The 15,865-nt window shown below is 44.6% G+C and overlaps 1 protein-coding gene across 1 annotated transcript; it reads left to right on the top strand.

The window, feature by feature from the left end:
* Positions 1 to 260: 260 nt before the first annotated feature.
* LOC142596357 (butyrophilin subfamily 3 member A2-like) lies at positions 261 to 12,357 on the top strand. Its single transcript, XM_075725478.1, is given in 11 exon segments — positions 261 to 333; positions 2,028 to 2,384; positions 3,120 to 3,404; positions 4,338 to 4,436; positions 4,853 to 4,879; positions 5,603 to 5,629; positions 9,847 to 9,873; positions 11,105 to 11,125; positions 11,312 to 11,338; positions 11,821 to 12,007; positions 12,009 to 12,357. Coding segments are annotated over 11 exon segments (1,479 nt in total).
* Positions 12,358 to 15,865: the final 3,508 nt, after the last annotated feature.

The following is a 15,865-nucleotide window of genomic DNA, read 5'->3' as shown; positions in this document are numbered from 1 at the left end:
TGGCCAAGCTTATGTCTTAGAATCACAGCTTAATTGATTGACTTCCATTAAAAGCAGCTTATTGCATCATTGTCCTAATTTCACTCAAAGGTACCTAAATGCCTCGAGGATGTGTCCTTGTGTCACTCCATATACAGCAATATAGAGAGAAATATATGGCTCTAGTTTGATTCTTGTTTCCAATTTTTTGTTCTGTGCTTGAAAAGATTACAGGAATCTGGTAAGATTTGCTTATTGATGTCTTACAAAACTGCAAGGCGATGGGTTCCACATACCAGCAGGCAACAGCTCTTCACTTCATTATTTTCCTACAGATAATTCATTCAGTCACAGGTAAATCTAGGTTTTGTTCTACTCACAATTTCATTTAAAAAGATATCTAATTTCCAGAGCTAGTGGATAGGTCTAGAAGTATAAATAAAAAGAAAAAAAAAAGTAGACTTGGGGGGTGTAGGGGGTGGGTGGCATTGCATATTTTAATTGCAACATATTTGTAGCAATACCTGGGCTTTTTATATATATATATATATATCTCAGACAATCATCATTCTCTCCACTCATTTTCTGAAGCCAGAACCAAACAGTAGCATTATATGAAATCCTGATACACTTCAATCATGCAGATGTCACAAGGCCTAGGCAATACTAAAGACTCACCTTCAACATGGGATTATAAAGAGATTCACAGCCCTCCTTGTGACTGTTTTTCACGGAGCTTCCTTTCTCATTTTTGGAGTAATTCGGCAGCTTCGCTGACCCTGTCCCTTTATCATACTGAGAAAGCCTAGGCTCCTTTTCGTATCTCCCACTTTAGAGTAGCGGACTGAATGGGAAAGTAAGTTCTGTAAAGGGCCATTAGTATTTTTGCTGATAAACCTCAACACTAAGCTTGCCCTTGTTCACTAACGACCATTTTGCAACAAGTAGCCTCGTGTTTCATCACTGAATGCAGCCCTCCTAGGGAAAAGATTACGGACATCTGAAATGGGATAGGCAAAACCCTGCCTTTGTGAGTTCCAGCTTTACAAAATGAGCGAGCCTTTCTGCATGATGGACATGCCATTTCTATGTCTGAAACAGTCTACCGACTGAGCTCAGTATTTTCAGCAGCATCTCCCTGAGGTTACGCTCTGTTCTTAGGATAAGTGGTAGTGGTGAGGGGTGGCAGAGGATGGCAGGGGCCTTCCGTTACAAAACTGTGCTTGTATATGCTCATATGGACCTGCAGAGATGTGACCTGATTACTGTCACAGGATATCTTCCTCTCTAATCCTCTCGTCCCATCAGTCAATGCCTGGTAAAGTAGCCTTTACAGTGGGAGATTATGGAACTTGCTCTTGAGATAACATCCTGGCCCAAAGCATTTTCTGATTTATTGATTTTTACCAGAGCAGAATAGCTCCTTTTTCTTGCATGCACATAGCTGTATGTATTCCGGTTTCCTTTAGGAAGTGCTAGTGAGAACATTTATGACAGTACTGTGTCTGGCTCTGGAGTCTTCAGTACAGGAAAGACCCATTGGACCTGTTGGAGCCGGTCCAGAGGAGGCCACAGAAATGATGTGAGGGCTGGAGCCCCTCTCCTATGAGGAAAAGCTGAGAGAGTTGGGGTTGTTCAGCCTGGAGAAGAGAAGGCTGCGGGGAGACCTTCTTGTGGCCTTTCAATACTTCAAGGGGGCTTATAAGAAAGGTGGAGAGGGACTTTTTAGTAGGGCCTGTTGTGATAGGACAAGGGGTAATGGTTTTAAACTAAAAGAGGGCAGATTCAGACTAGATACAAGGAAAAATTTTTTTTACGATGAGGGTGGTGAAACACTGGAACAGGATGCCCAGAGAGCTGGTAGATGCCCCACCCCTGGAAACATTCAAGGTCAGGCTGGATGGGGCTCTGAGCAACCTGATCTGGTTGAAGATGTCCCTGCTCACTGCAGGGGGTTTGGGCTAGATGACCTCTAAAGATCATTTCCAACCCAAACTATTCTATGATTCTGACAGATAAGATTTTATAAGATCTATATCTTCTTGCAGGCCAGTATCAAATTATTCCTCCTGACAAGCCTGTCATTGGAGTCATTGGAAAAGGAGTCATCCTGCCCTGTCAGCTGAATGCTAAGATAATCCCTGAGAAACTTTTCGTTCAGTGGATATTTACTGGAAACTCAAAAAAAATTGTTGTGACCACTTATGATGGAAAAAACCCATACAATCCAGTTCGTGAGGAGGAGGCATACCAGGGCAGGACAAATTTTTTTCAGTCTGAATTTAATCTGGGAGATGTGTCTCTTCACCTGAAAAATGTCATGCTCTCGGACAAAGGGAAATACACCTGCAGCGTCTTTTTTGACAATTGGTTTGATGAAGTGGTGGTTGACCTGGATGTGGCAGGTGAGTGCAATGGCGGGCATTTGTACTTCATCCTCAGTCCAGTTGTATAACATCAGAAAGGTCTATGGGCTACCAGTGGGTTGGCTTCATCTCACTTGCTCTTAGCCATGTGAAAGGCCAGCCTCTGCTATAGCTTAGGCTACCTCTGTTGCCAGCAGCCTCTGAACAGTCACAGGTGTCTTCTTGCCCTATCTGACAGAGGGAGTGTAGGCAACACCTTAGCTTGAAAGCAGTTAAAGGTAGGGGGGAGATGAATCCTATGGCAAAGCAAGCCTGGTTTTGCAGAGGTGAAGCAACTGCAGCCTGACTGAAACTGCATTTGGTAACGCAACCCATTTCTCATGCTCTTGCCCTTACACATCATCTCACTTTCTGTCCCGTATTCCAATTTCCATCTATTCATGGTGTCGTCCAATTTGTTTTACCAACAAATTTCCAGTCAGTGCAACGCTACTTTATTTTAATTCCCATTTTTCATGGAGATAACAAAAATCAGTCCAAAGATCTGTCTCTATCAGGACTGTAAAAGGGAAGTTACATAGAAATCTCCCATTTTAATGCAGCATAGGAAGAGCTATTTACCAGCAGTTTAATGAGAACTAAAATTTCAAATCTGATGAATTTGCACATTGTGTTTCTAGATAAATCTGGGGAAGACCTTCCCACCATGTACTGTTTGGTGAGAGAATATCTTGTCTCCTGTTTGCTGGAGATTGTTTGTTTGCTGTTCTATAGCTAAAGGTGATGAGTCTTCAGTTTTCCTGGATGGCCACGTGGGTCAGGGCATCGGCCTCACCTGCAAGTCACAGGGATGGTTTCCAGAGCCCAAAGTAGTTTGGCTGAACAGCAAAGGACAGACACGGGAGGAGGGAGTGACCACCCAAAGCACAAAGACTTCTTCAGGCGTTTTTGATGTTGTAAGTTCCATGACTCTTGAACCAGGATCTGACCAGGAAGTCTCCTGCAGAGTAGTCAATAACCTACTCAACGCAATGTGTGAATCCCGAGTCCTGATTTCAGGTGAGTGACCTCGAGGATCAATCACTGTCAGGACCAGCTGGTAGGCTGCTGTCCGTTGTCTCTCCAGTGACCCTGGAGTGATCCTGGACACCCAGCCCAAACACAAATGGCTAGTGTTTAGGTAACATGGTAAGAAGTCCATCTTTATGTGTTAGATTACTTGTTCCATTCAAGATACATCTTGGCTCAAAATACCAATGCAGAGCTCTCATTAGCTGCCACCTGAGAGCACTGTGCCAGCTGGGAGCGGGAAGGATTTAGAAGTGCCAAGGGGAAGAACAAAGGCCCCACATGCTGCCAGGGTACCCAGCACAACAACCTGAGACAGCTGGAGTATGCTGATAGGAAATACTGAGTGTCTGCTCCCATCCCCTTCTCTCCCCCTAACACCACCACAATTACTCTGAGCTTCGGCATGTTCCTCCCTCTAGATGATCCCTAGTCTGGAAAGTGGGCAATTTTATTTCAAAGAGGGAAGAAGGGGATTCTTCTTTCCCATCTGAAACGCCACTGAAGACAGTTCTGCTTTGCTGAAAACTTCATCTTGTGGTTCAACAGTGCAAAGAGTGGCCTCAGAGATGGGCTCCTCATCCCTCCTATCCCTCATAAAGAGGTAGCTTCTCCAAACATGCCTCCACCCATGGCAGCTGGAGTCCGAATGAGTATGAGCCTGTGCGGTGTAGGAGCACGGTTTGATTGCCTGCACATAGGCATCTAATACTATCTCTGACGGCCTGGAATAGCTGGCAGTGCAGCACAGGGATGTTTTGGGATTCAGGGGGGACTTGCAACCTTCAGGAGTGGCAGGAGGAGACCACAAAGGATGTATTACAGCAAATAAAATGGCACCAGATGCATATGCTTTGGCCACTGGAGCCTCTTTTAGCTGTTTCATGAACATTCAGTGAAGGTAACACCGTTTATATTTTACAGATGTCTTCTTTCCCTCCACTTCACCTTGGATGACAGCCTTCCTTGTAATTTTATTTCTTAATGTATCTGTCGTTGCTGCCATAGGTTATAAACTAAACAGTAAGTATTGCCACCTACAGCAGTTGATACGGAAGTTTATATCTACAATGCAAAACACAGTTAATGAAAACATAAATAACATTTTAACATCAGATTCAGAAAGAAACATATGGGAATGAGAGGAGAGAGAAAAAATTAACAGATGCATAGTTAAAAGTAGAGTACGGGTGGTGGCTGCATGTGTGTGAATGCACAGAGCATCTTTTACAGGGAGGTCACTACTACAAGATGCCATTTTGTATGTTCACAGATATTTACAGGCACAGAATATGATTTCAGCTTTTAGAATAGTGGAGTTTTGGAAAAAAACCCACCTCATTTTAAAATGAGAAATTTCAAAATTATGCTTTGATATTCTTAATAGACACCTTGTTTAAAAATTAAAAACATTTTAAAAAGTTTCTTTGTTTTTCCAGGTAGTTTTACACAATCCCGTAAAGCAGGTGAGTCATGAAGAAGCTACATATAAACGCACATGAACATATTCTGGAGAAAAGTTTATGCTTCTGAGCCAGCAACAGTCTCAGAAGCAGTTTTATAGGTGTGCTGATAATGCAGGCATGATCAATATTTAAGTATTTCCATTTTGCAGAACACCAAGGTGAAGTGGGGGCATTTGGACACTGCTCAGCTCTGAGTACTGCCCCTGCTGCTTAAGCGGGGAGCTTTGCTTCTTCACTCACAGGCAGAGCTCGCTGTCAGCACAGATAAATCGGGGTAGTATCCTGCTGCACAGACTCCAATACAACAGTACCGTCAGTGGCTTCTATTGCTCATGAGTGCCCTCGACTGTTCCTCAAGACAAGAATAAAAAAATATAATATATAGAGATACTGAAATGTCAACATTAGTTGATGAATCCAGTACAAAGACCTTTTTTACCTGCCTGCCTACTTGCATGTGGAAGTTCTCCTTGCCTCTAGCATTTCTCCAGATGTGAGGTTATAGAGGGGCTTCTTCAGTAAACGGTTGCTGTTCCAGTAGCTCTTTTTTTCTTCAGGTATTTCAAAGTTCTTCTCATATTGAAATAACCTTAAAATTACTTAGTTTTTCTACAGAACTGATAGGTTCAACTTTCTACTAGCATTCCAGACTGGTATAATACATTGTTTATTGTTTTGAGATACTGAATGATTAATGTTGCATTTTTTTTTTTTCCCCCCCAGCAAGTTTGAGGAAGAAGATGGTAACAGGTAAATGCTCCTTAAAAACTGTGAGGTTATCTCGAAAACATAAAATCAAAGACACTGTTCTAGGGCATTGTGATTTCTTGGGCATGAATCTCAGAAGTAGCAGTCCTTATCGGCATAAATGATTTGATGACAATTGGTCACATTGTCCTTTACAGTTAAAACATATTGACCCCTCCATAGGTAGCCTGAAGAAGAGTAAATCACTCAGGGTGATCCTCTGATGCTTGCAAGATGGTGAACAGACTGATACACCATGACCTAGTACGATTGCACTCATATCTTGAAGTATAACCTTATCCATGCTGGAATTGCACTGAAAAGGCCATTGTTCTATGCCAGGTTTATGCCCCATTTTTTGCATGGCTGGATCACAGTATTCCATGCATTCTGATCTTTTTCCTCTTCTGTTTTAACCTGCTAATAATTCCCAAGATGATTAGAGAAAAATAGAATGAAATAACAAGCCTGGAATTGTGTACTGCTAAATTGCACGCCATGGCTTTGACTCGGATCCCCTCCTCCAGCCAGTCTAGCCTGAAGAAACAACTAACAATTCCTGCTGCAATTTCTGCAAATTCTGTGTGTCGTCAGCATAGATTTCCTCTCAAATAATGATAACAGTAATCGAGACATAGTCTAGAGGAGCTCTGCTATCTCATTTTGGCCTTTCAACTTACCAGTTGGATTCAATTTATTTGAGTTTCTAAAGTAATAGAAGCCTCAGGGTCTTCCTTAGGGTCTTGTCTTTGTAGTCAGCTAAGAGAAACAGGAACAGTGAGGGGGAGATCAGATTCAAACTGTTTGAGAAGGCTGTTATTGGGAAGAGGACGTGGGAGATGGGGGATGTTAATATATCACTGCAGAAAAAGAAAGTAAAAGTAGGCAAGAAAACATTGTAATTAAACTTTTAAAATCTGATACTGAAATTTATACATTAATAATCATGTATCATTTCTTTCAGAAAAAGAACGTTTGGAGGCAGAACTAGGTAAGAATACAGTTTTCCTGTTCCTTTTAGTACTTCTAGGATGCAGACTATTTACATCTCCAAAAGAGCAAGTGAGGTGTAGATTTTTACATGAAGTACTTCTGGGTGTGTCTGTTCCCTTTGGCAAACGCTTCGATGACCTGTTTCCAAGTTTGATTATAAATTCAGAAATCATCCATTTCCCAATAACTTGCTGGAGCTTTAGTAATCGATGACAATGAAATAATTTGAAAGCTCATCTCACCAGTATTTAACTTGTAAATTAAACCAACTGGCCAGACAGTAATGGTTTGGGTTTTTTTTTTCCCTTCCTTTTTTTGTTTTGTTTGTTGATCAACTTAGAAACACAGAAGAAAACAGGAGAAGCAGGTAAATATAGTTCTACAATTAAGATAACGTTAACCAACTCTTACAAGTAGGTGTATATGAGACAATGAAAATAAGCTACTTCATAGAAAAGCATAGCAGCTTGCGTTTATTCAAATGACTGTTACTTGTATTTCATTTTTAGTCACTGTTAAAAGTTATTTTTTTAAAACAACATTATATTTTTTACTTCTAAGAGGCTTGCGCTACTTTTCTGCTTCCCTGCCTGGAGTCTTGCTGACTGCACTGAGATTTCTTGAAGCTCTGACCTACTGCTCCTGTTCTTTTTCACTTTCTGGTAATTATTCACACAGCTGTAACTAGCTTCACAAAGCCAAAAGAGTACGGCTCGCACTCTGTATCCTGACAAATACTGGCTGGGATGTTTAGCTACATACAAACTAAGTACTAAGGAAAATGCCATGTCATGCTTCCCCCTCTCCTCCTGCTTCATCCCTCAGCCGAGAGACCCACCTGGAGAGGACACAGACAGCAAAGACCCTGCTGGAGGTCAGCTCCTTTTGGATGAGTGGGCCTCCTGAATGCCAGGCAGGAGACCTTAGGGCATCCCAAATACCATTAGACAACTTCTGCCACAATAAGGAGGATGCTATCAGTGCCATCAATAGCGATCAGCAATATTGCTAACTGCACCTAGAGAAATCAAAATAGACACCTGCCTTTGGTCACACAAGCCTGCATGCCAACCTGTTTTGACTATGTTCATTTGGGTTGACATTCAGCTGTTTATCCTGTGGTATCTGGATTCTGCTGAGATGCCATGAGGTTGCCTGCCCAGGGCACACCATGTCAGGCAGCACCGGAGGTGTGCAGCTAAGGGAAGACGGGTAAGAAAAAGGAAAAAAGAGTGCCTTAACTCTAGAGCATAGAAACAGCGCAGTGTAGTTGTGTTGATTTACACCTGACTTTTCTCCACAACATATGCTTTTAAGAATTTAAGATGACAAGTATTCACACGGCAAATTTTAAAGGAAAAAATCATTTCAGCATTTTCACAGTGATAGAATAATTTCCTTCAGGTCTCACTTCTTAATTGTTATCTCCTCGAGTTTTCATTTCACTTATTAAAGTTACCCTTTTACAGCAATATCTGACATGCGACGTGACCTTGGTAAGAAAATATCTTGTATAAATATTACATTTTATAAACCTCATAAAAAATAGAGCAAGTGCTCAGATGAGCCTGACTATGCCATCTGTGAGGGTGAAGCCAATCTAAATATCTCCTCACAGTGAGGTTCAGTTTTCTCCTTCAAGAGATTTGCCATACAGCTTGCTGTCAGACCCCTCTGGGCTATGAATACTCCTCCTTGTCAGAAGTGTTTCTTACCTAAATACTACATGAAACCTACAGACACCTATGTTGCATCATGTGTTTTTTCCTTACAAATCACGTCCACCTGAACCATTACAATGACAGCCAAGAAATTAATTTCCTCCACACAGCCCAACTGGCTGACTTAACATCCTCTACAATGCTTTTACTCAATGTAAGCAGATGCAGACCCTCTCCAGAGGCCCAGATTGTGTCCCTCTCCTTGCAACAAATTCTCCAAAATTTAAATCACACAGATTAAAAAAAGTCCTCACACTGGCTCATGGCATTGCTTGATCTTCTATTGTTTGGTGTTGTCTGACTTTGAAAAAACCCTCACAAAATAAGTATTAATAACTAGAACATCTTTCCCTTTCAGAGCTATTCAAAGCAGAGCTGGGTAAGTGATTTAAAACTTTTATTTTATTGCTGTATGTAGTGGTGCATTAAGAACATTCAACCCTGGGGCAAAATCACAGTAATGAAAATAATGGCACATCAACTGACAGAACTACCGTAGGTTGACAAGTACCTGACTGCCCAATAGGTTCATAAAATGGTACTCTCCATTTCCTTTCTTTAGATATGTGGGAAGGCCAGAGCCACGCAAGTAAGCTGGCAGGAGGAAGGGTGTGAAAATGCAGCGGCTCTATGTTTGTTTGTTTGGTCTGGTCTGATTACTGGTTTTGATGGTACTGTGTAATGGGGTTAAGCATTTAAAATGAAATGCAAGGTTCAGATGGATCAAATCATTTTGATGTGAAAAACTGCAGGCATAGTCTATTTACTTTTCTTTTGGTTTTGGTTTTTGTTCGGGTTTTTTTAATTTCACAAAAGAAAGGCTTTCTGTATCATAGAATTTTTGTGTGTGTGCCTAGCTGTAGAACAATCTAGTAGAAGGTGTGTTGGCAGGCTGTGTTTCCCACAGAAATGACACAAGTGTAAGGCTTTAGGGAATGCAGTATGAAAGCCCACTAAGGAACTTCTAACTTCCGATTTATAGCCAGTTAGTACTCTGTTAATCTTATGTCTTTTATTGAATGTGCTGACCTTTTCAGAAGGAGAGAAAATCAAAAACCGAGCAAGAAAAGCTCATTTTCCTCAAGTATTCATTGAGAATGTATTTGGCAACAATGTTATGAGAGGTGACAGCATGGCAAAGAGGACAATGCCATTTCCTTCTCTGGCTACGCATGCAGGATGCGTTGTGCCTTAGCCCCTGGTGACGGTCCACTGACATCTCTCAGGGCTCTCTCTGCATTACGGTTTTTCTCTCCCTTCTGGTTTCATGGAATCATTTACCTTGGAAAAGACCCTTCAGATCATCGAGTCCAACCGTTAACCTAACACTGCCAAGTCCACCCCAAAACCATGTCCCTAAGCACCACGTTCCACCTCGACACAACTGCAAGTTTCACAGAACCCAAACTCTCCCCTTAGCTTTCTCAGTCTCTCCTTCCCCTCTTCTCATGTTACTAAGAAAAAAACTGTAACTGGCTTTCTCCTGCAAATGCTACTCCTTTTCAGAAAAGTCCAAATTAAAAAACCACTTTGGTAAGAAAATACATTTTATGTCAATATGACATAAAATTGAGGCCAGCCTTGTTTAATATCTTTATCGATGATCTGGATGAGGGGATTGAGTGCACCCCCAGTAAGTTTGCAGACGACACCAAGCTGGGTGGAAGTGTCGATCTGCTCGAGGGTAGGAAGGCCCTGCAGAGGGTTGAGGACAGGCTGGACCGATGGGCCGAGGCCAGCTGTATGAGGTTTAACAAGGCCAAGTGCCGGGTCCTGCACTTGGGTCACAACAACCCCATGCAACGCTCCAGGCTTGGGGAAGAGTGGCTGGAAAGCTGCCTGGCGGAAAAGGACCTCGGGGTTTTGGTAGACAGCGGCTGAACATGAGCCAGCAGTGTGGCCAGGTGGCCAAGAAGGCCAACAGCATCCTGGCCTGTATGAGGAATAGTGTGGCCAGCAGGAGCAGGGAGGTGATTATTCCCCTGTACTCGGTGCTGGTGAGGCCGCACCTGGAATAATTGTGTCCAGTTTTGGGCCCATCAATACAAAAAAGACATTGGGGTGCTGGAGCATGTTCAGAGAAGGGCAACAAGGCTGGTGAAGGGTCTGGAGCACAGGGCTGGTGGGGAGTGACTGAGGGAACTGGGGTTGTTCAGCCTGGAGAAGAGGAGGCTGAGGGGAGACCTTATCGCTCTCTACAACTCCCTGAAAGGAGGTTGCAGGGAGGTGGGTGTTGGTCTCTTCTCCCAAGTAGTTAGCGATAGGATGAGAGGAAATGGTCTCAAGCTGTGCCAGGGGAGGTTTATGTTGGAAATTAGGAAAAATTTCTTTATGGAAAGGGTAGTCAAGCATTGGACCAGGCTTCCCAGAGAGGTGGGGGAGTCACCATCCCTGGAAGTGTTCAAAAAACGGGTAGATGTGGCACTTTGGGACATGGTTTATTCTAGTCTACCCTTGATTGGCTTAGAGTAGACTTGGTAGTGTAGGTTAATGGTTGGACTGGATGATCTTAAAGGTCTTTTCCAACCTAAACGATTCTATGATTCTATGACATTCTTGTCAAGTTTCCAAACAATAAGACAAATCTTCAGGCTTGTATGTCTATGCTATCCCTGCATATGAAGCCAAGGAGTAGAGTGAGATATCAACCTGTGGAGAGGAATGGTCTCCTATTCCATGCTTGGGGGTTGTCCTATTTTGACAAATTGGAACAAAAAAGGAAAAGCAAACAAATGTTACTGACGGGAATATCTCTCCCTTTCAGGTCAACTGAAAGCAGAGCTGGGTAAGTGATTTAAAACTGGTAGTCATTAGAAGTCTTGGTGGGTTAAGAGGAGGAAGGTCATCACTGATGCAGGATCACAGTGCTGACAGGAATTGCACACTAGGAAACTTCTCCATATTTCACTCTGAGAAGTAGCAAACTGCCCTATAAAAACACACTACAGTCTTGCCCATTTTCATTCTGTAGATTTGTGGGAAGCGCAGAGCCATACACGTAAGCTGACAGGTGGAAAGGTGTGAAAATGCAGCAGCTCTATGTCCAAGCTACTCTGAAATGACAAAGCCATGTTGTTAGAGATATGCCAGCTGAGCTTGAGCCACAGGAATATGCCTGCCTTGGTTAACAGGAAATGAGGCTGGGATGTGAAGTTGGGAAGACCAAGAAAAGGAGTTGCTGAAAGAGTGGGGTGGGGTGCAGACACAATTCTGGAGAGCACAGATGGAAATATTTAAAAGGGAAAGAGAGATTTATTGTAAAGTGTGTGGACTTGCACCCCTAGAAAGAATGTGGCTGTGAGAGCTCCAGTGTGCCTCTCAGTTCATCAGGGACTGCATGCCCTGCTCTGGGGAATGTTTAAATCCTTTGTTTAATCACACCAGGACTGCTCAGACCCTCAAAGCCTTCAACCCACAGACCTGTGCAGAGAGGTCCCTCAGCCACTCTGCTCATCACATGATTCTCATTTTCCCCTCCAGTTCCCATCACTGTGAATCCTGACTGCCGAGTCCTGGAGCTCCAGGTGCCAGGGGCTCCAGCTGTGGAGAGCAATGCATCTGAACCTGCTGGCCCAAACGCTCCCTCCACAGTCCCTGTGCTGGTGGGGAAGGAAGGGTTTGCAGCTGGGAAACACCACCGGGAGGTGGACGTGGGCCAGCAACAGGACAGTGCTGGGGGTGGTGAGGGAGCAAGGGAGACAGGAGGAGGAAGGGAGCCTTCCTGCGGAGGACTACTGGGCTCTGCACAGGTCCCAGGGAGGGATTCTCTCTAGTGAAGGAGGCCACAGGATTGAGAAGCAGCACATGAGTACTTCAGTGATTGGTGTGCTTCTGGACTTGGAGGAAGGGCAGGTGAACTTTTATGACGCAGAGCAGATGGGTGTCATGGTGAGAATGTCTCTAAGGCTTGGAAAGGAACCTGCCAAAATGTTTTACCCATTTCTATCCAAAAGGGAAGGGACACTCACACCTCTTATCCACCCACTCTTAATCCCTATCCCATTAAAGCCTCTTTAAATGCAACCGTGAGTTCTAACGGATTAGGGAAAGACAGTTCAGTGGAAAGAAGAAGGGAAAAGTTACCTCTCAGACATCAGTAATGTAAAATTCAATAAGAAGAAACCTGAGGCTGAAACAGGGAAAAAAAAAATCAAGAAGGGAAACAAGAATCAGCTAGTTGAAAGAAGATTGGGATCAGATTGAGAAAACTCCAGGCAGGAGTCTGAGTTCCATTACAGGTCATGAAAGTCTTATCAGTACAGCAATGGTTTCAGTTGCTTGAAGATGGAATTGTAATTTAGGTGATGTTATAGAGCCTGTCTTTCCTTCTTCTCTAGGCAACATGACTTGTACTCCATGTTCCATATTTATGTTAGGTTGAATGCCATCCCTAAAGTTAGGCAAGCCAAATTCTACCATTCTTGTATCAAGAAATGAAATAAATGTATTCTGAAGGAAAAGAGTGCTGTTTTGAAAATTTTTGTTTTAAACTTTAAGTTTATTGGAAAATTTCTGGTAGGAAAAAGAGGTAAAAGAGAGGTTGTGTTTTCCAAGAATGTGCTAAAATTTGGCAGGGTACTGAGCATACCTCGTTTCTCTGCATCACTGTGGTGGGTTGACCCTGGCTACCAACCAAGCATCAACACAGATGCTCGCTCCCTCCTCCTCCTCCATCAGGACAAGGGAGAAAACAGGAGGAACTGGAGGGAGAATACTCATGGGTCAAAATAAAAACTGAGAAATCACTTACCAATTGCTGTCATGGGCAAAAGAGATGAGACTTGAGGAATTCTTCCTTCAGCTCTAGGAGGCTTCGCGCTTGCAGACTCTCGTCCTACTAGGGGACTTCAACCACCCCAACATTTCCTGGAAAAACAACATGGCGAGCTGTAGGCAATCCAGGAGATTCCTGGAATGCATAGAGGATAACTTCCTAAGCCAGAGAATAGACACCCCTACCCGAGGGGACGCGATACTGGACCTGACGGTCACCAATGCAAGTGAGGTCATCGGTGATGTCAAGACTGGAGGCAGCCTGGGCTGCAGTGATCATGCGTTGGTGGAGTTCATGCTCCTGAGGGACATGGGAAAAGCAAGGACTACAGGCAGGACCCTGAATTTTAGGAGAGAAAAATTCCAGCTCTTCAAGGAGTTAGTCAGAAGGACCCCCTGGGAGATGGTCCTCAGGGACAGGGGAACGGAAGAGAGCTGATAGAACTTTAAGGACACCTTCCATAGAGCGCAAGAGCTCTCAGTCCCCAAGTGTAAGAAATCAGGCAAGGAAGGGAAGAGACCAGCATGGCTGAGTCGAGACCTGCTGGTCAAACTAAAGAGTAAGAGGGAACTGCACGGGCAGTGGAAGCAAGGACAGGTGTCCTGGGAAGAGTAGAGGGAATCTGCCTGGTTGTGTAGGGAGGGGGTCAGGAAGGCCAAGGCGAGGATGAATTTGGCCAAATGCAGAAAGCTGTTTCCATTTATTTCATGGCTGTGGTTGTATTGGGTGTAGGTTTTGGTAGTGGGTGGTGGGGGCTGCAGGGGTGGCCTCTATGGGAAGAGGTCCAGGGCTGCCCTGTGCTGGACACCGTTCCAGCCAGCTCCACAATGGACCCACCACACACCAAAGCTGAGCCAACCAGAGGAGTTTGTGGCATCTTGGTGGAAATGTATTGCTGAATTTGGCAAGGGATGTAAAGAATAACAAGAAGGGCTTCTACAGGTATGTCAACCAGAAAAGGAAGGTTAAAGAAAGTGTACCCTCCCTGATGAACAAGAATGGCGACCTAGTATCATCAGACAAGGAGAAGGCTGAGGTACTCAACAACTTCTTTGCCTCAGTCTTCACTGGCAACCTCTTGCCTCACCCCTCACGAGTCGATGGACTGCAAGATGGGGAGCAGGGGGGTAAAGCCCCTCCCACTGTAAGGGAAAATCAAGTTTGAGACCAACTGAAGAACCTGAATGTACACAAGTCTGTGGGACCTGAGGAGATGCATCCCAGAGTCCTGAGGGAACTGGCTGATGGAGTTGCCAAGGCACTCTCCATGACATTTGACAAGTGATGGCAGTCAGGTGAAGTCCCTGGTGACTGGAAGAAGGGGAATGTTGTGCCCATTTTTAAAAAGGGAAGAAAGGAGGACCCTGGGAAGTACCGCCCTGTCAGCCTCACCTCTGTGCCTGGGAAGATCATGGAACAGACCCTCCTAGAAGCTATGCTCAAGCCCATGGAAGACAGGGAGGTGATTTGAGACAGCCAGCATGGCTTCACCAAGGGCAAGTCCTGCCTGACCAAGCCAGTGGCTTTCTATGAAGGAGTGACTGCATCAGTGGACAAGGGAAAAGCAATGGAAGTCATCTACTTCGATTTCTGTGAAGCGTTCAACACAGTCCCCCACAACATCCTTCTCTCTAAATTGGAGAGATACGGATTTGATGGGTGGACTGTTTGGTGGATAAGGAATTGACTGGATGGTCGCATCCAGAAGGTAATGGTCAATGGCTCGATGTCCACATGGAGACCGGTGACAAGTGGGGTCCCTCAGGGATCCATACTGGGACCTGTGCTATTTAATAGCTTCATCAATGACACAGACAGTGGGATCGAGTGCACCCTCAGCAAGTTTGCAGATGACACCAAGCTGAGTGGTGCCGTTGACACACCAGTAGGATGAGATGTCATCCAAAGGGACCTGGACAAGCTGGAGAGGTGGGCCTGTGTGACCCTCATGAGGTTTAACAAGGCCAAGTGCAAGGTCCTGCACCTGGGAGGGGGCAACCCCCAATATCAGTACATGTTGGGGGATGAAGGCATTGAGAGCAGCCCTGCGGAGAAGGACTTGGGGGTACTGGGGGATGAAAAGCTGGACATGAGCCGGTAATGTGCGCTTGCAGCCCAGAAAGCCGACCGTATGCTGGGCTGCATCAAAAGAAGCGTGGGCAGCAGGTCGAGGGAGGGGATTCTGCCTCTCTAGTCTGCTCTGGTGAGACCTCACCTGCAGTACTGTGTCCAGCTCTGGAGCCATCAGCACAAGAAGGACGTGGACCTGTTGGAGTGGGTCTGGAGGAGGGCCACAAAAATGATGCGAGGGCTGGAGCACCTCTCCTATGAGGCCAGGCTGAGAGAGTTGGTGTTGTTCAGCCTGGAGAAGAGAAGGCTGCGGGGAGACCTTCTTGTGGCCTTCCAGTACTTCAAGGGGGCCTACAGGAAGGATGGGGAGAATCTTTTTAGCAAGGTCTGTTGTGACAGGACAAGGAATAGTGGATTTAAACTAAAGAAGAATAGATTTAGACTAGACATAGGAAAGAAATTTTTTACAGTGAGGGTGGTGAAACACAAGAACAGGTTGCCCAGAGAGGTAGTGGAGGCCCCATTCCTGGAAACCTTCAAGGTCAGGTTCGATGGGGCTCTGAGCACCCTGATTTGGTTAAAGCTGTCCCTGCTCACTGCAGGGGGCTTGGGCTGGATGAGCTCTAAAGGTCCCTTCCAACCCAAAGCATTCTATCGCACCCACCACCCCAGATTGGAATT

This window comes from Pelecanus crispus, chromosome 31, assembly GCF_030463565.1.
Source record: "Pelecanus crispus isolate bPelCri1 chromosome 31, bPelCri1.pri, whole genome shotgun sequence".
In the NCBI taxonomy this organism is placed as follows: Eukaryota; Metazoa; Chordata; class Aves; order Pelecaniformes; family Pelecanidae; genus Pelecanus; species Pelecanus crispus.
Note: the sequence above shows the minus strand (reverse complement) of the source record. Positions and strands in the feature narration are given on the sequence as shown.